This window comes from Eumetopias jubatus, unplaced genomic scaffold (assembly GCF_037043125.1).
Source record: "Eumetopias jubatus isolate StellerSeaLion01/CBP00866 unplaced genomic scaffold, mEumJub1_p1.0 scaffold_10, whole genome shotgun sequence".
Taxonomy (NCBI): Eukaryota; Metazoa; Chordata; class Mammalia; order Carnivora; family Otariidae; genus Eumetopias; species Eumetopias jubatus.
Genome location: NW_028274816.1, coordinates 87,089,391 through 87,105,873, shown reverse-complemented (window position 1 = coordinate 87,105,873; position 16,483 = coordinate 87,089,391). Strand labels below are relative to the sequence as shown.

General features: G+C 59.5%; 1 protein-coding gene across 2 annotated transcripts in view; it reads left to right on the top strand.

Annotated features, from left to right (window-relative positions):
- The window catches only part of SLC38A12 (solute carrier family 38 member 12), a 54,519-nt gene extending 40,824 nt beyond the window's left edge, over positions 1-13,695 (top strand). For both annotated transcript variants that reach the window (XM_028112506.1, XM_028112505.1), the window contains exon 10: positions 9,680-13,695. In XM_028112506.1, the coding sequence (XP_027968307.1) occupies positions 9,680-10,440 (761 nt within the window). In that variant the 3' untranslated portion in view covers positions 10,441-13,695. The remainder of the gene's footprint in view (positions 1-9,679) is intronic.
- The last annotated feature ends 2,788 nt before the right edge of the window (positions 13,696-16,483 follow it).

Below are 16,483 nucleotides of genomic sequence, written 5' to 3'. Positions count from 1 at the left end.
AGACAGCCCTGTTGCAGGAAGGACCGGGGTCTGCATGCAGGATGTTTGCGGGGCGGGTGGGCCGGGGGGTCCTCTCCTCTGGCCTGAGCTCACCCCAGGTGGTTTTTCTAGAACCCTCCAAAAGCAGAAAGCACCAAAGCCCCGTTTGTCCTCTCCAGTCTGCTCCAAGTTGTCAGTTTGTAACAAACTCCTTTTCATTTTCATTTTGCTTCTGAGAAGCAGCTGTGTGGCCGTGTCCCCCCCTGACCCTCCCTCCTTTCCCACGCTCCCACACACTCTGCCCCTTCCCTCTCCACAGATTAGGGCCCAGACTGTCCAAAAGAGCCGAGCGGGAGCGCAGGGTGGCAATAAGCCGACTTGGGTTCTAGGAAGACAAAAGGGAAGAATGAGCACCAAAGGGACCGGAAAATCATAAATAAATGTGCTGAGCCGGAAACTTTCTTGTGCTTAATTAGGAATTTGTTCTGCCATCTGTTGAAATGAGGCTGGGGAAGACTGCAGAAGCCCCGCCCCGAGCAGGGCCCCCTCAGCTTAGGACGCGGCCCAAGCCTTCAGGCCAGTGGCCCTCCTCCGGTTATTAGCGCCTCCTGCTGCCAGAGTGGGCCTTTGCTGATAGCCACTTGTCCAGGAAAATGTCGGAACCTGTATGACGAGTGCCAGTGTTGAGTCATCTCTTGTTCTCCCCAAATAAGTTCTGGGCAGCCCTGGCAGGTCAGTTTGGGAGACCCGGATCCCAGGTGCCGTCCGGCAGGTGAGACTGCTGTGCAGGCTTTAGCCGACTCCCTGACCAGCCCTGCTTGCTGTCCCATCACTCACCCCAGGGCTTCGGCTCTGGCGCCTCCCCCCGTTGTTCCCTTCCATGCCGGTCCCGTGCACGGACAGCCCAAGCCTGCCTCAGCCAGGTTCCTTGTCTGGGGCAGGACCCCCCCCACCCCCCATGGAGCAGCCGCGAAGTTAAAATGGGATCCAAAATCGTGTGCAGAGGGCTGGTAGCACTGTGCCTGGCTGGGGTCAGCACTCAGGAAACAGCCGCGGTGTGCAGCCCTGCCATCATCATCTCCGTTGGCCGGTACATCCCCGGGGGTGGCCTCAGCAGGAGCCTCCCTTGGGGCTGGCCATGAGATCAGGGACATGGCCCAGGCCACCTCCAGGAGGAGCAGTGGCTCTGGCAGTAAGACCTCCAGTTGGCTCTGTCAGCCTTCCCTCTGCCTCACGCCAGCACTGGTCCCCCGTGCACCCCGGCACCCCACCAGCCTCCACCCTCACCACTTTCAAGGAAGCTTGAGCCTGAGAGAAATGAGAAGCAGGTGCATCTCACAGAACAGCCTAGGGCTTCTTCTTTAGGTCCTGGTTCTCGCTCTGTCGGTGGCCAGTAGACTGGGGACACTTAGGAGAGACACGGCCGAAAGTGCTGTCCCACAGGCCCAGTAGCTGTGGCCACAGAGCCTGAGCCCTAAACCCCCAAGCAAATGACTGTAGACTGTCCCCACCTGGGATGCTGACATGAGCTGTCCAGCAGGAGGGCCTGAGATGGCATCATTACTTCACCCCCCTTACCAGCTTCCGCTGCAGACGCCTCCCGGTTGGGGACGCACACAGCTGGCTCAGCTCGGGGTGCCCCACTTGGTGTTATTAAAAACCTGATTCTTTCTAATAAAGACTGCTCTGGAGCACGGCAGCCCTCCTCGGTCTGGGCTGGCGAGGACCCACGGGGCTCCTTTCTCTGGTTGTGTGTTCAGAGCAGCGTGGTGCTCATCACGCCCGTCTCTGTGCTCCCCTCAAAGTGGGTCAGGCACCAGCCTCTCTGAGTGTCCGTGGGCAGACTCGAACCTCATGAAGCGCCTCAGCCCAGCTTTCCCTTCCTCCCCCCAGCAAGTGCCCCAGATTTGTCTTCCAGACCGAGCCAGCAGGGAGAGGTGGGACTCGGCGGTGGTGGCCCGAGTAGCAGAAGGTCCCCAGGAGGAGACCGTCACCTGGGAACATAAGGGCTCTGCTTTTACCTGTCCCCAAAATTCTCTGCGGCTGCTTGGCTGACTCCACTGCAGATCCAGGACTGATTCAGCTGAGTGCCTCGTGGTGGGGCTGCTCTGACCTGTCACCAGCAGCGGCCAGGGGTCTTCTCTGCCTGGGCCATCTGTGGCCCACATCCTGTTGGCTCGGCATGTCAGCTTGGTATATGAATTCCTCCACAGCCACTCACTGCTGTCCCCGCAACCAGTGCTTCTCAGAGGGCCGGGAAGGGGGTCCTTATCCCCGAGCAGCCAGCCAGCATCGGCCTGCAGCATTGCCCTACCCACCCTGTCACTGGGCCCCTGTCCGGGGCGCTCCTGGGCCATCGAGTGTGCGGCTTCTCATTCCTTAGCCAGTGGAGGGAATCCAAGAAAACCTTTTTGTAGATGTCTCATCTCTGTCTTGATTCTTGGTTTTCTGAAAGTTCTCTCTGCAAACGCACTTTAAAGGAGAGGAAGCTGGAGTTTCTGTGTTCCTGCTCTCAGGGCAGAGTGGGTACCCAGTTGAAGTTTGCTGAAAAGCCAGCCCCAGGCCGCCAAATTGCCCCTTTCGTTAACGGGACTGACCCAAGAGCCCAGCCACTCCGCTTCTGTGAGCAGCCTTTGTTGTCAACAGCTCTGCCCTGCATGTGGCTGAGACGTGTGCTGGCCAGCCCATCAGACGATCCCAGGAGGCTGGGAGGTCGTGGGCCAGCTGCCTGGACGCTGGCAAGGGGAGAGAGGTGAGGCCCAGCTTGTGATCAGTAGGGCGAGGCCTCTGACCAGTGGGGGGGATCGCACACGCGTCTCTGCACAGAACTGGACTTCACGCAGGCCAGTGTGAACCTCAGAAGCAGCCCTGGGTATCTCAGAGCTAATGGGGCCCACGGCAGCCCAGGAGCTCCCGGACTTACGTGCAGCCCAGGGGCCTCTGAGCACTCGCTGCAGCACTGCCTCTCCTTGTTTCCCCCATGCGCTTTCTCCATCCTGGTCTGTGCATCTAGCTACCGCTGAAGAGATGCCTCCGTCCCCTCAGGCTGCCAGGACCGAATACTAAAGGCTGGGTGGCTTAAACAGTAGAGATTTACTTTCTTGGTTCTGGAAGATAGAAACCCAAGATCAAGGTGCTAGCAGGGTTGGTTTCTGGTGTGGCCTCTCTCTCTGCCTTGCAGAAAGCCACCTTCTTGCTGTTCCTCCCGGAGGCTTTTCTCTGTGTGCAGGGAAGCAGCTCTGGCATCTCTGGCTCCTCCTGTAAAAACCAGGGTCCCGTCAGATTAGGGCCCTTATTACCTCATTTTACCGTTGTCACCTCCTAAGAGGCCCCATCTCCAAGCAGTCTCGTTGGGGGTCAGGGCTTCCGCACAGGAATTGGAGGCGGAGATAATTCAGTCCACAACAAAAGGGAAGGACTGAGCGGCCTTCAGGAAAGGTGACAGAGCCGAAGTTTTATGTTTGCAATCTCGGAAGGAGATTAGTCGGCTACTAGCCAGAGGCCCCACGGCTTCACTGTTCCAGCCATTACAAACTGAGCTTGCTCTGAGAGTGTAAGAATGAAAAATGGAGACACTTGCCTCCTGGGCGCCACTTGCTGTGGTTGGAGGGTGTGGGAAGGGGAGGGATGGAAAGGCCAGAACTCTTGATTTCCTACTTGAGACTTGATAGCTTTAGAGACTCAAATACCTGCTCTTTGCCCATGGCCCCCTGCTCCCAGCACACTTGGAAAAAGGAACTCTGCTCTGAGTTCTCAGAGATAAATATTTTTAAGTAATCTCTACACCTAACGTGGGGCTCAAACGCACAACCCCGAGATCGAGTCGCGTGCTCTGCTGACTGAGCCAGCCAGGCGCCCCTTTTGAAATAAATAATACAGCCACAGAATGGAAGCTCAGTCCGTAAGTTAATTATCCGGACGTCCTTCTCTTCGTCCGTGATGATGACGATGACAGTGACCAGGAGGATCACAGAGCTGGAATCCTGAAACCACAGGGGCTGACTCAGCCTGGGAACATAGTTAGATTGGCTTTGAATTCCCTCCGTTCAACGGAAACACAGGTGACTTTTCATGAGTTACTACAGGCAAGACCAGCAATCCCAGAATGTCTTACAGCCTGAGAGAAAATCTGACCGAGGCCCCAGATGCGTTTGTAGACAAGCACCTCTGTGAGGGAACTTCTCATTTTTCCCCAAGGGGACTCCTCCCAGCATGACAGGCCAGTATGTCCTGTCTTCTGGGGGCATGAAAGGAGCCCCCACCCCGACCCACAGCCTGTGCTCAGGTGGGAGGGTGACGGCCAAAGGAGGATGGACCAGTGTGAGCCCCAGAAATCCAAAGATAATTCCTTTTCAGTCTCAGCTCTGTTCGGAAAGAGCACACACCCAGGGTCTCTCTAGAGTGGTGGGGACATGTTGTCCTTGTTTGGCCTTACGTGGAGCAAGAGGGAGCTGCTTAGTTCACAGAACAGGGGTGAGCAGCCCAGGTCTGACGCCTGGGCCAGAACAGGGGATGTTCTTGGAAGGGTTATGACTGCACCTGATGTGGCCAGGGCAGGTGGGGTCCCTAGGATGATCCCAGTCCCCTCCTCGTAGCAAAAGGAGAATCAGGTGAGAACTGTGGGTTGGCAGGTTCCTGCTGGTCCAGGACCAGGATTTTCAGGATGGGAGATAAGGTTTCTACGATGATAAAAGTGCCTTCCACGTTCTAAGGGATGGCTTGGGCCGGGCTCCGCCCAGGTGCTTCACTGCGCCATCTGGTCTCGTCCTCCATGAGGTGCGCTGTGATCACCTCCATTTTTAAAAGTGGTAAAATGGAGACAATGACAAGGGACAGGACCACCCAAGGTGACGCAGTTCAGTGGCAGGACCTAGTTGAATCCGGTGTAACTTGAGAAGCTGAGCTTGTTTAGAGGAAGAGCAGTAGCCTCCCGCCCTCCCTGGGGTGGTTTCCAAGGCCTTAGAGCTTCCGGAGGTGAGCCCCCCGCTCACACCCCCGGCCCTGTGGGTCTCGGGAACCTGCGAAACGGCTCTCCGCTCCCAGTTGGTCCTGTTACTTAAGGAACAGATGCCCGGTCACCCGCTCCTGCTTAAGGGCTTTGAAACTGCTTGGTCTTCAGCTGTTAGCAGCTCAGCCAGGTGTTACCCAGTCAGCTCCCCCCAGCCCTCCTGAATGTCAGGAGGCCCAGGCCAACCTCTGACCAGCCTAAGGAGAGACACATCTGTGCCCCAACGTCCTCCGAGGGCAGCACTGTGGTGAAGGAGGAAGCTGGTGCCAGATCCTCCCCGGATCCAGCTCTGAGGATGGGCACACCACGGCCATTCATTATCATTAGTCCTGGCGTGTTGATTCTCTGCTTGGGGAAGAGAGTGCCATCCTCGTGACAGCCACCTTGATGGATGGCCTCCGCCTCGCATGTGTCCAAGCTAAAGCCACTTAACGGAGCTCAGAAAACAGCCAGGTATCCGGGGCAGCACAGGTGGGGCCTACCACAGCCTCAGGACTTCTGGGGCCAGGTTCAGAGGTCAGAGACTTGAGGGAGGTCAAGTCTGCCTCTGGGCAGACGAGGCAGGATGCAGCAGCTGATTGCCGGAATGGCCTGGGTGCCTGCAGCACCTCTGGGGGACATCCTGGGGGCGGTGGGCGGAGGGGCGGAGCGGGGGGGGGGGGGGCTCCAGGGAGCACTCTGCCCCGCCCCCCTCCAGGCAGGGAGCGCCCTGCCCCATGCTTCCCAACTCCAGGGGTGCCCGGGCAGGTGGTCCAGCTCATGCCAGCACCACGCAGACCCTGGAATTTGTGAGGAAAGCAGAGCCCTGCCCAGGCCTCACCCACCCGGCCATGGCCCAGAGGCCAGTGCAGTGTCAGCTGCACTTGCTCTGCTGCTGGAGGCCCCGGGGGGCGCTCCTCCCTGTCCATTCCCCAGCTCAGGCTGGCCCTTCCTCACTTACCCAGGGATGGGTTTGGGCACGTGGAGGATAGAGCTGGAGCCAGAACCCTGGGCCCCACCCTCAGACCCCTGCCCATCCCCCCACCCTGTCCCAAGAGCAAGTCAGCTCCTCCTAGGAGGCCCCAGCCCACCTGTGGCTTCCTGCAGCCAGTGAGGCCCCAGGGGAGGGGCACTCATGGGGAGGAAGCAGGGGAGGCTGAGCGCTGCTTCTCGGCTCTCACTCCTCCCCTGGTAAACTGGGACCACCTTTGCCTCCCGGGCAGGAGTTCGAAGGGTGTTGCTACCCCTGCCCCACTCTGAGGGGAGTGTGGCTGTGAGGGCGGACCGCCGTGAGGCCCCGCAGCTCCTGGCGGGGCTGCTTACCCGGCTCTTGCTGGCGAGAGGGGAGGAGCCCGAGGCCGCCTCTGGAAAGCAGGGTTTCTCTTCTGATGCCTTTGAGAGCCTAGTTAGCGCTGGGTAAGGGAGAGGACACGTGGTACCCAGCACCACCTTGACCGCCACACTTGAAGTCGCCCATGTCCCCGTGATGGGACACTGACGTCATGCGGGATGTCCTGGTTTAAATTTACTTTGAACCTGGCCTCCCCAGAAAGGGAAGGGAGGTATCTTCGCTAAGCCATCTGCCCAGGGCTCCCGAAGACTGGACATGGGTGGGTGGGTGGTCCCAGCCGAGCTGTGAGTTACACGAAACAAGTGCAAGTTTTTCACACGGGCTGTTACTTCAGCTATTTAAAGAGAAGTCTCTTGTCTTGCCTCCTCACCTCACAGCTGTGCCACCCAAGGCCAACAGCCACTCCTCATGACATGTGTCAGGCCCTCACCTCCTTCCCCACCACAGAATCCTCCCCGGCAACTCGCTGCATCTCTTTATCCCTTGGAGTGTGAGTTCCAGCGAGGTCATGGGTGGATGTGGGCTGTGACCCTGGTCCCCTCCCCTGGGCTCTCTGAGCACGGCCTGGGAGGGTCAGAGAGAAACCAGGCCACCCCTGCCCTCTGGGAACTGCAGGCCCCAGTCAGCAAGACGTCGGGGAGCGCTCACTGCTCTGTCCAGGGTCTGTCCACACCTCCCACACAGCCGTGGCCAGGTTAGGCACAAGGGTCTCTAGCGGTGGCCGGCCACGTCTCCGGCGTCAGTGTGGACGCTCAGAACCCTGCTCTCTGTCATGCTTCCTGACAGAGTCTGTCGCTCACAGCCTGTCACCCTCCTTTCATCCTGATTTATTATCAGGCCTAATGAGTTTGGGGAGCAGCTGTCTCCCAGGGATGGGACCATCAATCTAGGAGATGGCTGTTGAACTCTGCTCCTCCAGCGAACGCGGGAGGGAGGAGCCAGGGACAAAGGGGGTGTGGTCACAAGCGGAGGGGCCGGACTGCAGCGCAGGGGTGAGTCCTGGTGCCCCTAGTCCAGGACCTGGCCCTCCTGCTTCCTTCCAGTCCCTTCCCTCTCTGTTCCTCCGTTACAACATGAAGTCCGGGGCATCCCTGGTTTCTTTTGAACAGGCCAGCACCCACCCTCTGTCCTCGCAGTGATGAGGGCGGGCAGGGGTGGGGGGACCCAAAGGGCTCCCGGGCCTCACACTTCCACTGCCCCTTCCCAGGGCTCGCTGGGGCTCCTCTCACAGAGCCAGTCCTCAGTGCCTCCCAAGCCCGGGCGGTGTTCCTCAGGCATCTGCTCCGGAGACATTGTGTGTGTGCCCTTCCTCGGAAGAGCTGCTCAGCTCAGAGCGGTGTGCTCATCACATGCAGCTCTGACGAATGCCCCTCTAACCCCCGACTGGAGCATTAAGTGGCACCCAGCAGGCACTGGGTCAGGATCCAGGGGGCAAATGGAGCACCTCTGCTTTCCCGTGCTGCCAAGGCACACGGCTTGTGTAAGCTTTCGACAAAGCGGCACAGCGTGTGGCTGACGGGACTGGGGCTTACGGGGGAGGGCCCCCAGGTGAGACTGTCCCTCTCTGGGGCCTTCTCCAGGAGCTGCCACTTTTTAATGCTGGAATTGCCTCCCAAGAGCCTCCGGCATCTTCATTCCTGGATAGGATCCAGCATCTAGCCCTTGGGGGTAGATCCAGTTTTTGGAAATAGACTTGAGTAAGAGAACAAGGTGGGTGACTAATCCAGGTGATAGCGTTTGTGATGTAAGCCTATTTATAGTTAGAGGATTGTGAGATATGTTTTTTTTTATCTTCCATAGCCATGCCTTTGTAAGCCACCCTGAAAGTTCTAGAAAATGTCCCATATCGTCATTGACATAATGACACACAGCTCCCAAGACGGTGACTCCAGAAGCCACCCGTCGGTAGCTATACCTTTAGGATGGAGGTTGCCCACGCCTCCATGTGCTTTAAAACCTCCTCCTGTCTTGGAAACCTCTGTGACTTGGTGTATTTGCAGTAAGGAAAGCCCGGGGCTTGAGGTCAGCAAGCCTGCGGGTCCCAGCACTCCTTGGAGATGGAGCGTTGAGGAGGAAGGGGGGCTGAGAGGCACTAGCCAGCATCCGGGGCTGGAGGCAGCCGTGACTCTGTGACTCGGAGTTGCTGGCTTTCTGCCTTCTCCTGCCGCGCCCCGGGCCCTGAGGCCGAGCCGCAGGGACAGCTTTCTCCACTCGCCTCGTTCGGAGCTGTGAGTGGCACCAGGCCACGAGGTGACACCTGAGATGGTGACGGCAGAGCAGGGTTTGAATCTCGCAGAACTGTCAGCCGCGGCCTCTTGAATAGCCCGTCCCCGGGCGGCCCCAGGTCCCCGCCAGGTCATCCAGCTGTAGCCACCTGACTGCTCAGTTCGCGTTGTGACCTGGCCCCCAGGGGACTCGACCTCCACCCTGGCCCAGCGCACTTGGTGCGGTGCGGTTCCTCCGCACAGATCTCTGCCCCGCACACCCCTCCTGCGCTCAGCCCTAGACATCTGATAAGCCAGGCTGCCGGGGTCCCGGGCTGTCCCGTCACCCCCTCTCCGCCCTCCAGGGGTTAATCCAGAGACAGCTCCCTGGGCTGAGAGCCCACAGGAGGAGCTGGGTCTCCGCTTTCCCCTTGACCTGCCAGAGCTCGGAAGGCAGTGTCTCTGGAGCAGGGAGGGTCTTGGAGCACCCAGAGTCAGGAGCGGTGGGGCAGGAGCGGGATGAGGAAGAAACAAATCATCTTCATTGGCAGTTTGCGCAGGCCTGTTCCCTTGCTCCCTCCCCACTCCTGTCCCCTCTGCCAGACAGCTCCATCCCTGTCGCTCCCACTCCCAGGTGTCATTGTGGGAAGACACTGGTCTGGCCTTCTGTGAGTCCCAGGAGAAAGGCCTCCTTCCGGGGAGCCAGGGACTGTGATGTGACCTGAGGGGACAGTGGAGAGACCCCCAGCCTCCCCCGCAGGGAGGGGCCTTGTGCCTCAGACAGGCCGAGAGAGGGAGAGTGACCGTGAGTCCTGCCCCGGGCCCGCTCCAGGCCAGCGAGTGGAGGAGGCCCCGAGAAAGCCCCGCGAGGGAGCCCAGCGGCACCCGGCCAGGAGCACGCACTCCTCAGAGAAGGCGGCGCTGGGCTGCCCTGCCCACTGCCCCAGCACAGCCCCTTCTCATGCCCAGATCCCCCAAGACAGACACTCCCTCATGCCCTGGGGAGAGGGAGCACGATCAGCAGCCCCCACCAACTTGTACGTGAACTTCCCGCTTCTCATGGAGCTCCGGCCCCTCGCCAGGCGCCACCACACCAACAGCTCTCCAGGGCGAGGGCCGGTTCCCGCTCAGCTGGCTGACTGCCCTCTTGTCTTCCAGCCTTCGCCATCATGATCGTGCTGGCGCTGGTCCGCATCGGGCACGGGCACCGGCAGGGGCACCCGCCCCTGGCTGACCTCTCGGGGGTCCGGAACCTGTTCGGCGTGTGCGTCTACTCCTTCATGTGCCAGCACTCTCTGCCGTCCCTCGTCACACCTGTGTCCTCCAAGCGCCACCTCACGTGCCTGGTCTTCCTGGACTACGTGCTCATCCTCGCCTTCTATGGCCTCCTCTGCTTCACCGCCATCTTCTGCTTCCGCGGCGACAGCCTCATGGACATGTACACCCTCAACTTTGCACGCTGTGACGTCGTGAGCGTGGCCGCCGTGCGCTTCTTCCTGGGCCTCTTTCCCGTCTTCACCATCAGCACCAACTTCCCCATCATCGCTGTGACCCTCCGCAACAACTGGAAGACGCTCTTCCACCGTGAGGGGGGCACGTACCCCTGGGTAGTGGACCGCGTGGTGTTCCCCACCATCACCCTGCTGCCCCCGGTGCTGGTGGCCTTCTGCACCCATGACCTGGAGTCCCTGGTGGGCATCACGGGGGCCTACGCAGGCACGGGCATCCAGTACGTCATCCCCGCCTTCCTGGTGTACCACTGCCGCAAGGACACCCAGTTGACCTTGGGCTACGGGACCGTCAACAAGCATAGGTCCCCTTTCCGCCACACCTTCTGGGTGGGCTTTGTGCTGCTCTGGGCTTTCTCCTGTTTCTTCTTCGTCACCGCCAACATCGTCCTCAGCGAAACCAAGGTCTGATGGCAGGATGTGCCTGATGGTAAGAGACCACTCCAGTGCCCCCGCTCACCTCCCCACCTGCAGAGCCAAGAGCTAGCTCCTTCCCAGGGTTCCTTGGGGCAGGCGAGGCCGGATTCTTGGAGGGGACCCTCCACGTCTCTGGCCGGGGGTCTTCTCTCCCCGCCAGGATTCTGCACAGTCTGTACTGTGCCTCACTCACTGGGCAACCTTCCCCCCCGGGTCCCCTGCGTGGAGCTGCCCTTGACCAGCCAAGCTGCACGGCCTGGGCACACAGCTGCCCCAGACTCCGGGCTTGGCCACTGCTCCCCACACAGGCCCCACCAGACAACCACCAGGGGCAGGCTCCTCCCCTGCGCGGTGGGGACACTGTGCTGGCACTGCCACTGTTCATACCAGACGCCACGTCCCCTCCTCCTTTGTCCCAGCCCCTCATGCATCCTAGTTTGGGGAATCTGCTGCACAAGTAGCTGCTGCCTCCGGGCGAGTCCCAGGCCCTAAACCTCCCCACCAGGATTGCCAGGTCCCACCTTCCCCTCAGGCCTGGAGTGGCCAGGTGCCGCTCCTAGGGGAGGGCCTGGCCAGCCCCCATGACAAGAACAGGAAGTGCTCATCGGCACCAGGGTCCCTGGACTGTCGCTGTGAGGGCCCCTGCCGTGGGGTGCCAGCACCAGTCCTGAGCTCCTGAGCCCGTGATGACTCAGCCCGGGAGACGGTTTAAAGCCCAGAGCCTGTGACCCCTCAAAGGGATCCGCTGCTCTCCTGACTGCCCCGTGGGACCCGCGGGGTCTCCTGCACTACGGGGGGCAGTGTATAAGGACCACGAAAGGGAGCCACCCCCAGCCACCACCACAGTGGCTTGGGAACGCCCTGAGCATGTGGCGGTGAGGGGGCTCTGCTTCCCACCCTCCAAGAGGTCAGGCCTGTGGGGCAGCAGCAGGCTTGGCTGTCCCCACTCCAGTACTAAAGGTGGCCCCCTTTTGAGCCAGGCTGTGGGTGCTCTGTTCATACTCTCCATGACCCTTGGGTGCTGTGGAGTGAGATGGGGCACCAGGCACCATTCTCATGGAAGGGGAGGTGAGTTTCTGGCCACCTCACCAGCTCTTCCGTGGCCCCATCCCTGTCACAAGCATGCATGCGTCTGCTGGGCCAGCCTTCCTTGGAAACACAGGTGACTAGTGAACTCTGCATTTTCAGTGTGCCTTCTGCTTCAGGACCTGGGGGTCCTTCCTGACCCTCCCTGGCACCCCCCCCCAGCCCTGGGCCTGGCCCACCTGTCCTGGAGCCCAGAGCAGCTTGACCTGGAGCTGCCTGCCTGGGGTAGGTCCTCAGGTCCCCAACACCTCCTCCTTTTGATTTCAGTGCCTTGCGCAGCCCACATTCAGGAACCTTTGCAGCCTCCTGCATGGCGTGGTATTCATACCTTGAAAAGTGACCACGCTGGCTCTCCTGGGGCCCATGGTGGTCTTGGAGGGAGAGGGAGGAAGACCTGGGATATGTACGAACTGGGGAGTCCACAGGCGATGCCACCCCCCACCCTGGCCCCTGGCCACCACAGCCCGTGAGAACCCCGGGTCGTGCGTGATTGGCCGCGGTCTGTGTTCTCACTGTTGTACACTTCTTAGTCCGTCCCCAAGTATTGTGATTTTCCATCCATGTGAACACTAGACCACCCTAACCCCATCTGCCACGGCGACTTCTTCCCAGGAGGCTCCAACCCCCGGTGGGCAGAGCAGGAAGGGCTCCCAAGGGGTAGGCACTCCGTGGCTCCAGCCCTACCTGGAGCTCCCCAGCTGTTTGCTAAAAACGCAAAACATCTGTACTTCCCCTTCTCCAGTTACATCCCCTCTTGCTTAAGGACAAAGCAAATTAAATCATCCTGCCGCCCCAGGCTCCAAACCAAATATTGGAGGTGAGTTTATTAGCATCATAAAGCCCAGGTTGATTTATGTGACAATCTGGAGGCAAACAGCAGTGCCAGGTCAGTGGCTGCATTCCCCTCCTCGGCAGCCCCAGGCCTTGGAGGGACCGAATCGGCCCTAAGTGGCCACGTCACTGACGGTAAGCCAGGGTACTCCCTACCACTGCTGTCTGGGCTCCTTTGCTCCTCGGCGTTCACCTGCTGTCTGACCACTTGGAGGTCAGATGGGGTCGCCTTCCTCTCTACTGATAGCCAGGGGGGCTTAGGGAAAGAGGGGGGTACCGCCAGCAGCTAGACAGACCCCCGATGATGCCTGTTCACCCAGTGCATCAGGCACGCTTGGCTGCAAGTGCTTATTACATCGGTGTGGCAAGGTGGGCGAGTGGGATCATGATTTCCATTTTACAGATGGGCCCCCGGGGCCAGTGGCAGGGAGGACAGAGGAAGAGGCCCGCCGGCCTGGCCTGGGTACAGATGTGGCTGTGGAGGAGCACATAACCTCAGTAGCCTCCACCTGGTGCCTTTCACCCAGACTGGCCCCAAGGGCAGGCTGGGCCAAGGTGGGAGTCCCCGGGCCCTCGGGCCCTGGGGCGAGGGGCTCCTGCCTGTTCCCTCACCTGAGGCCAGAGAGGCGGCTACGGTCTTATGGATGGGGCAGATGGCACGTGACAGGCTGGGAGGCACTGCTGAGTGGTGGAAGGTGGGCAGCGGGCACCTTGCCAGGCCCTTAGCGACACAGCTGTTCTCGCCACATGGCGGCCGGGAGCAGCCTCGGCAATAGGCAGACTTAAAGTCAGAGTGGTAGAGGATGGGGGCTGCGCCCCACCTCAGGGGAATCCAGCCCCAGGGGAGGAGCCTGGCAGGGCCCAGCCCTCGGGCGTGTGACCACACCTGTCTCCACCTCTCTTGGTGTGGCGTCCGATTCCCGGGAAGGGCTGACCCCAAGCTGGCCATGCTAACAGCCACTGAAAAGCTGCCCTTCTGAAACCAAGACCCAGGACTGCAGGAGAGAGCTTTGCAAACCTTCTCCCCCACACCCCACCCGGGGCTGGGGCTCATGGTGTCGGTAGGAGAAAGGGAGAATAGCTTCCTGAGTGCCTGGTATGTGCCAGGCGTGGTGCTGGGTGCTTTCCGCATGAACCTTGGCGTAACTTAGGGATTGAGAACGTGGATCAAGAAGTCAGAGCTGCCCCTTGCAGGTGGCAAGCCTCCATGCTCATCCCCGTCATTTGTAACACGGAGGCAATAGTACCTGCAGCCCTGATCGGCTGTGGGAAGCCTGTGACCAGGCTTAGTGCCTGGCACAAAAGTGCTCAATAAAGCTATTACGTACTGATGCTTGGCTCTCTTATCACTTGCCAGCCAAAACGGCTTGACGCCACAGACCCAGGACTCACTGAAGACCCTGTTTCGGGTCCCGGCACCTGCTGGCTTCATAGCCTCCTGCAGAATTGTGGCAACTGCCGGCTACAATTCGGAAATGGGAAACTGGTCTGAATTCTTCAGGGTCTAGAGGGCTTTGGGGGAGAAAGTGGTCTCTCTCTGGCTCCAGGGAACTTAAGAGCCAAACTGAGGCCCAGCTGGAGAGTTCTGGAGCCGGGACTGAAGCCCAGGTATCCGGACCGAGGCCATCATGCCTGCCGTTGGCTAAGCCCTGTGTCCCCTGCCCGTTCACAGACCCCAGGAAAGTGGTGGTGTGGACAGTGAGCTCCCAGGAAAGCCAGGCAAGGAAACGCACACAGCAGCAGGGTGAGACAGGTGACCCAGGGCCTCCCTCCTCTCGTATTCCACCAAAAGAAAAAGCCAGCATGCAGGTGTCTGGTGTCTGGGTGGACTCAGCTTGCTCTTTGCTACACAGTCAGGCCCTTGTTTATGATGATTGATGGTCTCTGGCCTGGTGACACAGCTCCCTCCTCTCCCCTGTCAGGCTTTCTGCCCTCTTCGATAGTGCAGGGCTGTTCTTTGGTCCTCCCGCGGAGGTGCAGGGGGCACCACGGCTCCGAGCAGGAGGCTGGGGAGCCAGGCCAAGCAAGCTCTGAACCTGTAGGACGCGTCCTGCCTGCCTCCACTTCCCATGGGGCTCACTTCTCCCCAGAATACATTCCTAGAGCAGGAACGAGGCAGCCAAGAGCCTGGCTCCAGGAGCAGGGTTGGCCCCTCCTCGGAGCCAGTCAGCAGTAGGCTCAGCTCCACATTTGGCTTTTAATTATCTTCCCGGTTCTTGGTTATTAATGATCTTGGGCAGTGAGCGGAGAGCAGCCTGGACCTCAAGACTCCTCCCAGCTCACCTGCTGTAGCCTTCCACCCAGAGCTGCGCTCAGATTCAGGGACCAGGAGGGGTCCGGTCCAGGGGCTGGTAGCCAAGAGTTAACTCTCTCACCACCTGTGGCTGTAGTCAAGGTCAACTCCCAGGGCACTGGCCTCGAGCACTCACCTAGACCCACATTTACCACCTGTGGCTGAGACCTGGATCCGTGAAAATCCATAGGGCTGAGGACATGACATTGTCTGCAATGGACACCCATTCTTGGCAGAGTCTGGCTCTCCAGCCAGGAAAGGAGCAGTGTTAGAAATTTCCCCCCACTCCAGGGGCGCCTGGGTGGCACAGTCGGTTAATTGTCTGACTCTTGGTTTAGGCTCAGGTCATGATCTCAAGGTCATGAGATCAAGCCCCAAGTCAGGCTCCACACTCAGTGCAGAGTCTGCTAAATTGCTCTCTCTCTCAAATAAATCTTAAAAAAAAAAGTTTCTCCCACTCCACCATTTCAGCTGCTTTCATGCCTAAAACCAAACAAAAAACCTCAGTTTTCAGGGCTCCCTCCACCTGCAGTCATGGAGTACTGGGAGACAGGGAACCAGCAAGAGTGGTGTGGGAAAGGGCACAGGGCAGGGGCTGCTTGTGGTGTCGGCCTCCTCCCTGTTACAGGGAGGTAATTTCTGCCCTGCCTCACCCAACTTGCCAAGGACAGCAAGGCCGCAGGCTTTCCATGTGCACACTTAGACAACGTCTGATGGCACCAATCACACCGTGTTTGTGGAATGAATGGGAGAATGAGGGCTCGCTTGCTATACAGTCATTGTGGGAGGTAAACACAACCACAGATGGGAAAGCATTGACAATTCTTAAGCAAGAGCCAGCCTTCTAGATGGTCCAGGACTGATGACATGTGACAGAGCAAGGAGGTGGGGCGGGGAGCCCAGAGGGACAATGAAGGACTGAGACATCCAGCAGATTCTCTGACCTGGGGCTCTGACCCCCACAAAGAGCCCTGGCACCAGCAAGGCTGAGCCGTGTCTGATCTCAGAAGCTGCCTCTGCCAGACTTCCAGAGCTGACAGGCAGTTCGGAGCCCCACACATTCACCATGGAGAGAATACAGCCAGCCAGGGCCCAGAAGAGCCCAGGAGGCTACCCCCAGCAGACCTCCCGTTCCCACTGATACACTGTCAGGCTCCCAGGTGGACCCCTGGCAAGGCAGGACACCCACTGCCCCTGGCATGAGCCTCTCTTTTCAAGGAGATTGAAGGATGAACTCCATCCATCACCACCCGGGCCCCCATGCTGAGCACATTTGTCGCATCCAGCTCCAGGGTGGGTAGGAGCTGGCACTGAATACCAAGTGGCTTCTGCTGCCCAGAGCCCTCCCTTGGCCTCAGCTTCCAGATACTCCCCCAGAGGGAGCTGCTTCTCTAGGCAGACACCCTGCCTGGGATACCCCCAATGTGCTCCTATTGCCTACGGGCTGTGGTGTGCCCCGTCCAGGGATGCAGAATGAGGCAGCCAGGACCAGTGGGTTGTAAAAGATTTGTTTAATGCCCCAGATGCTCAGAAGAGACTCCAGACAGGCAGAGTAAGGAGTGGGACCGCCCTGCCCTCAGCCCAAGTTCCAGCCTCCATGCTCCCACGCCAGGCGCCCAGCAGTCATGACTAAGAACTAGCTAACGGCGGGGCAGGGAGACCCCACTGCTCCCGGTGACTCAGGAACAGGTGGGAAGGGTTTGCATAAGAGCCCACACCAGGACTTGAGACTGCCAAGGTCACCAAACTGACCATAGAGGACATCTGTCACTGGGGGCCCACAGCCAGGATTTCAAGGCAGAAGCCAGAAAAGTGCAAGTCACCTGC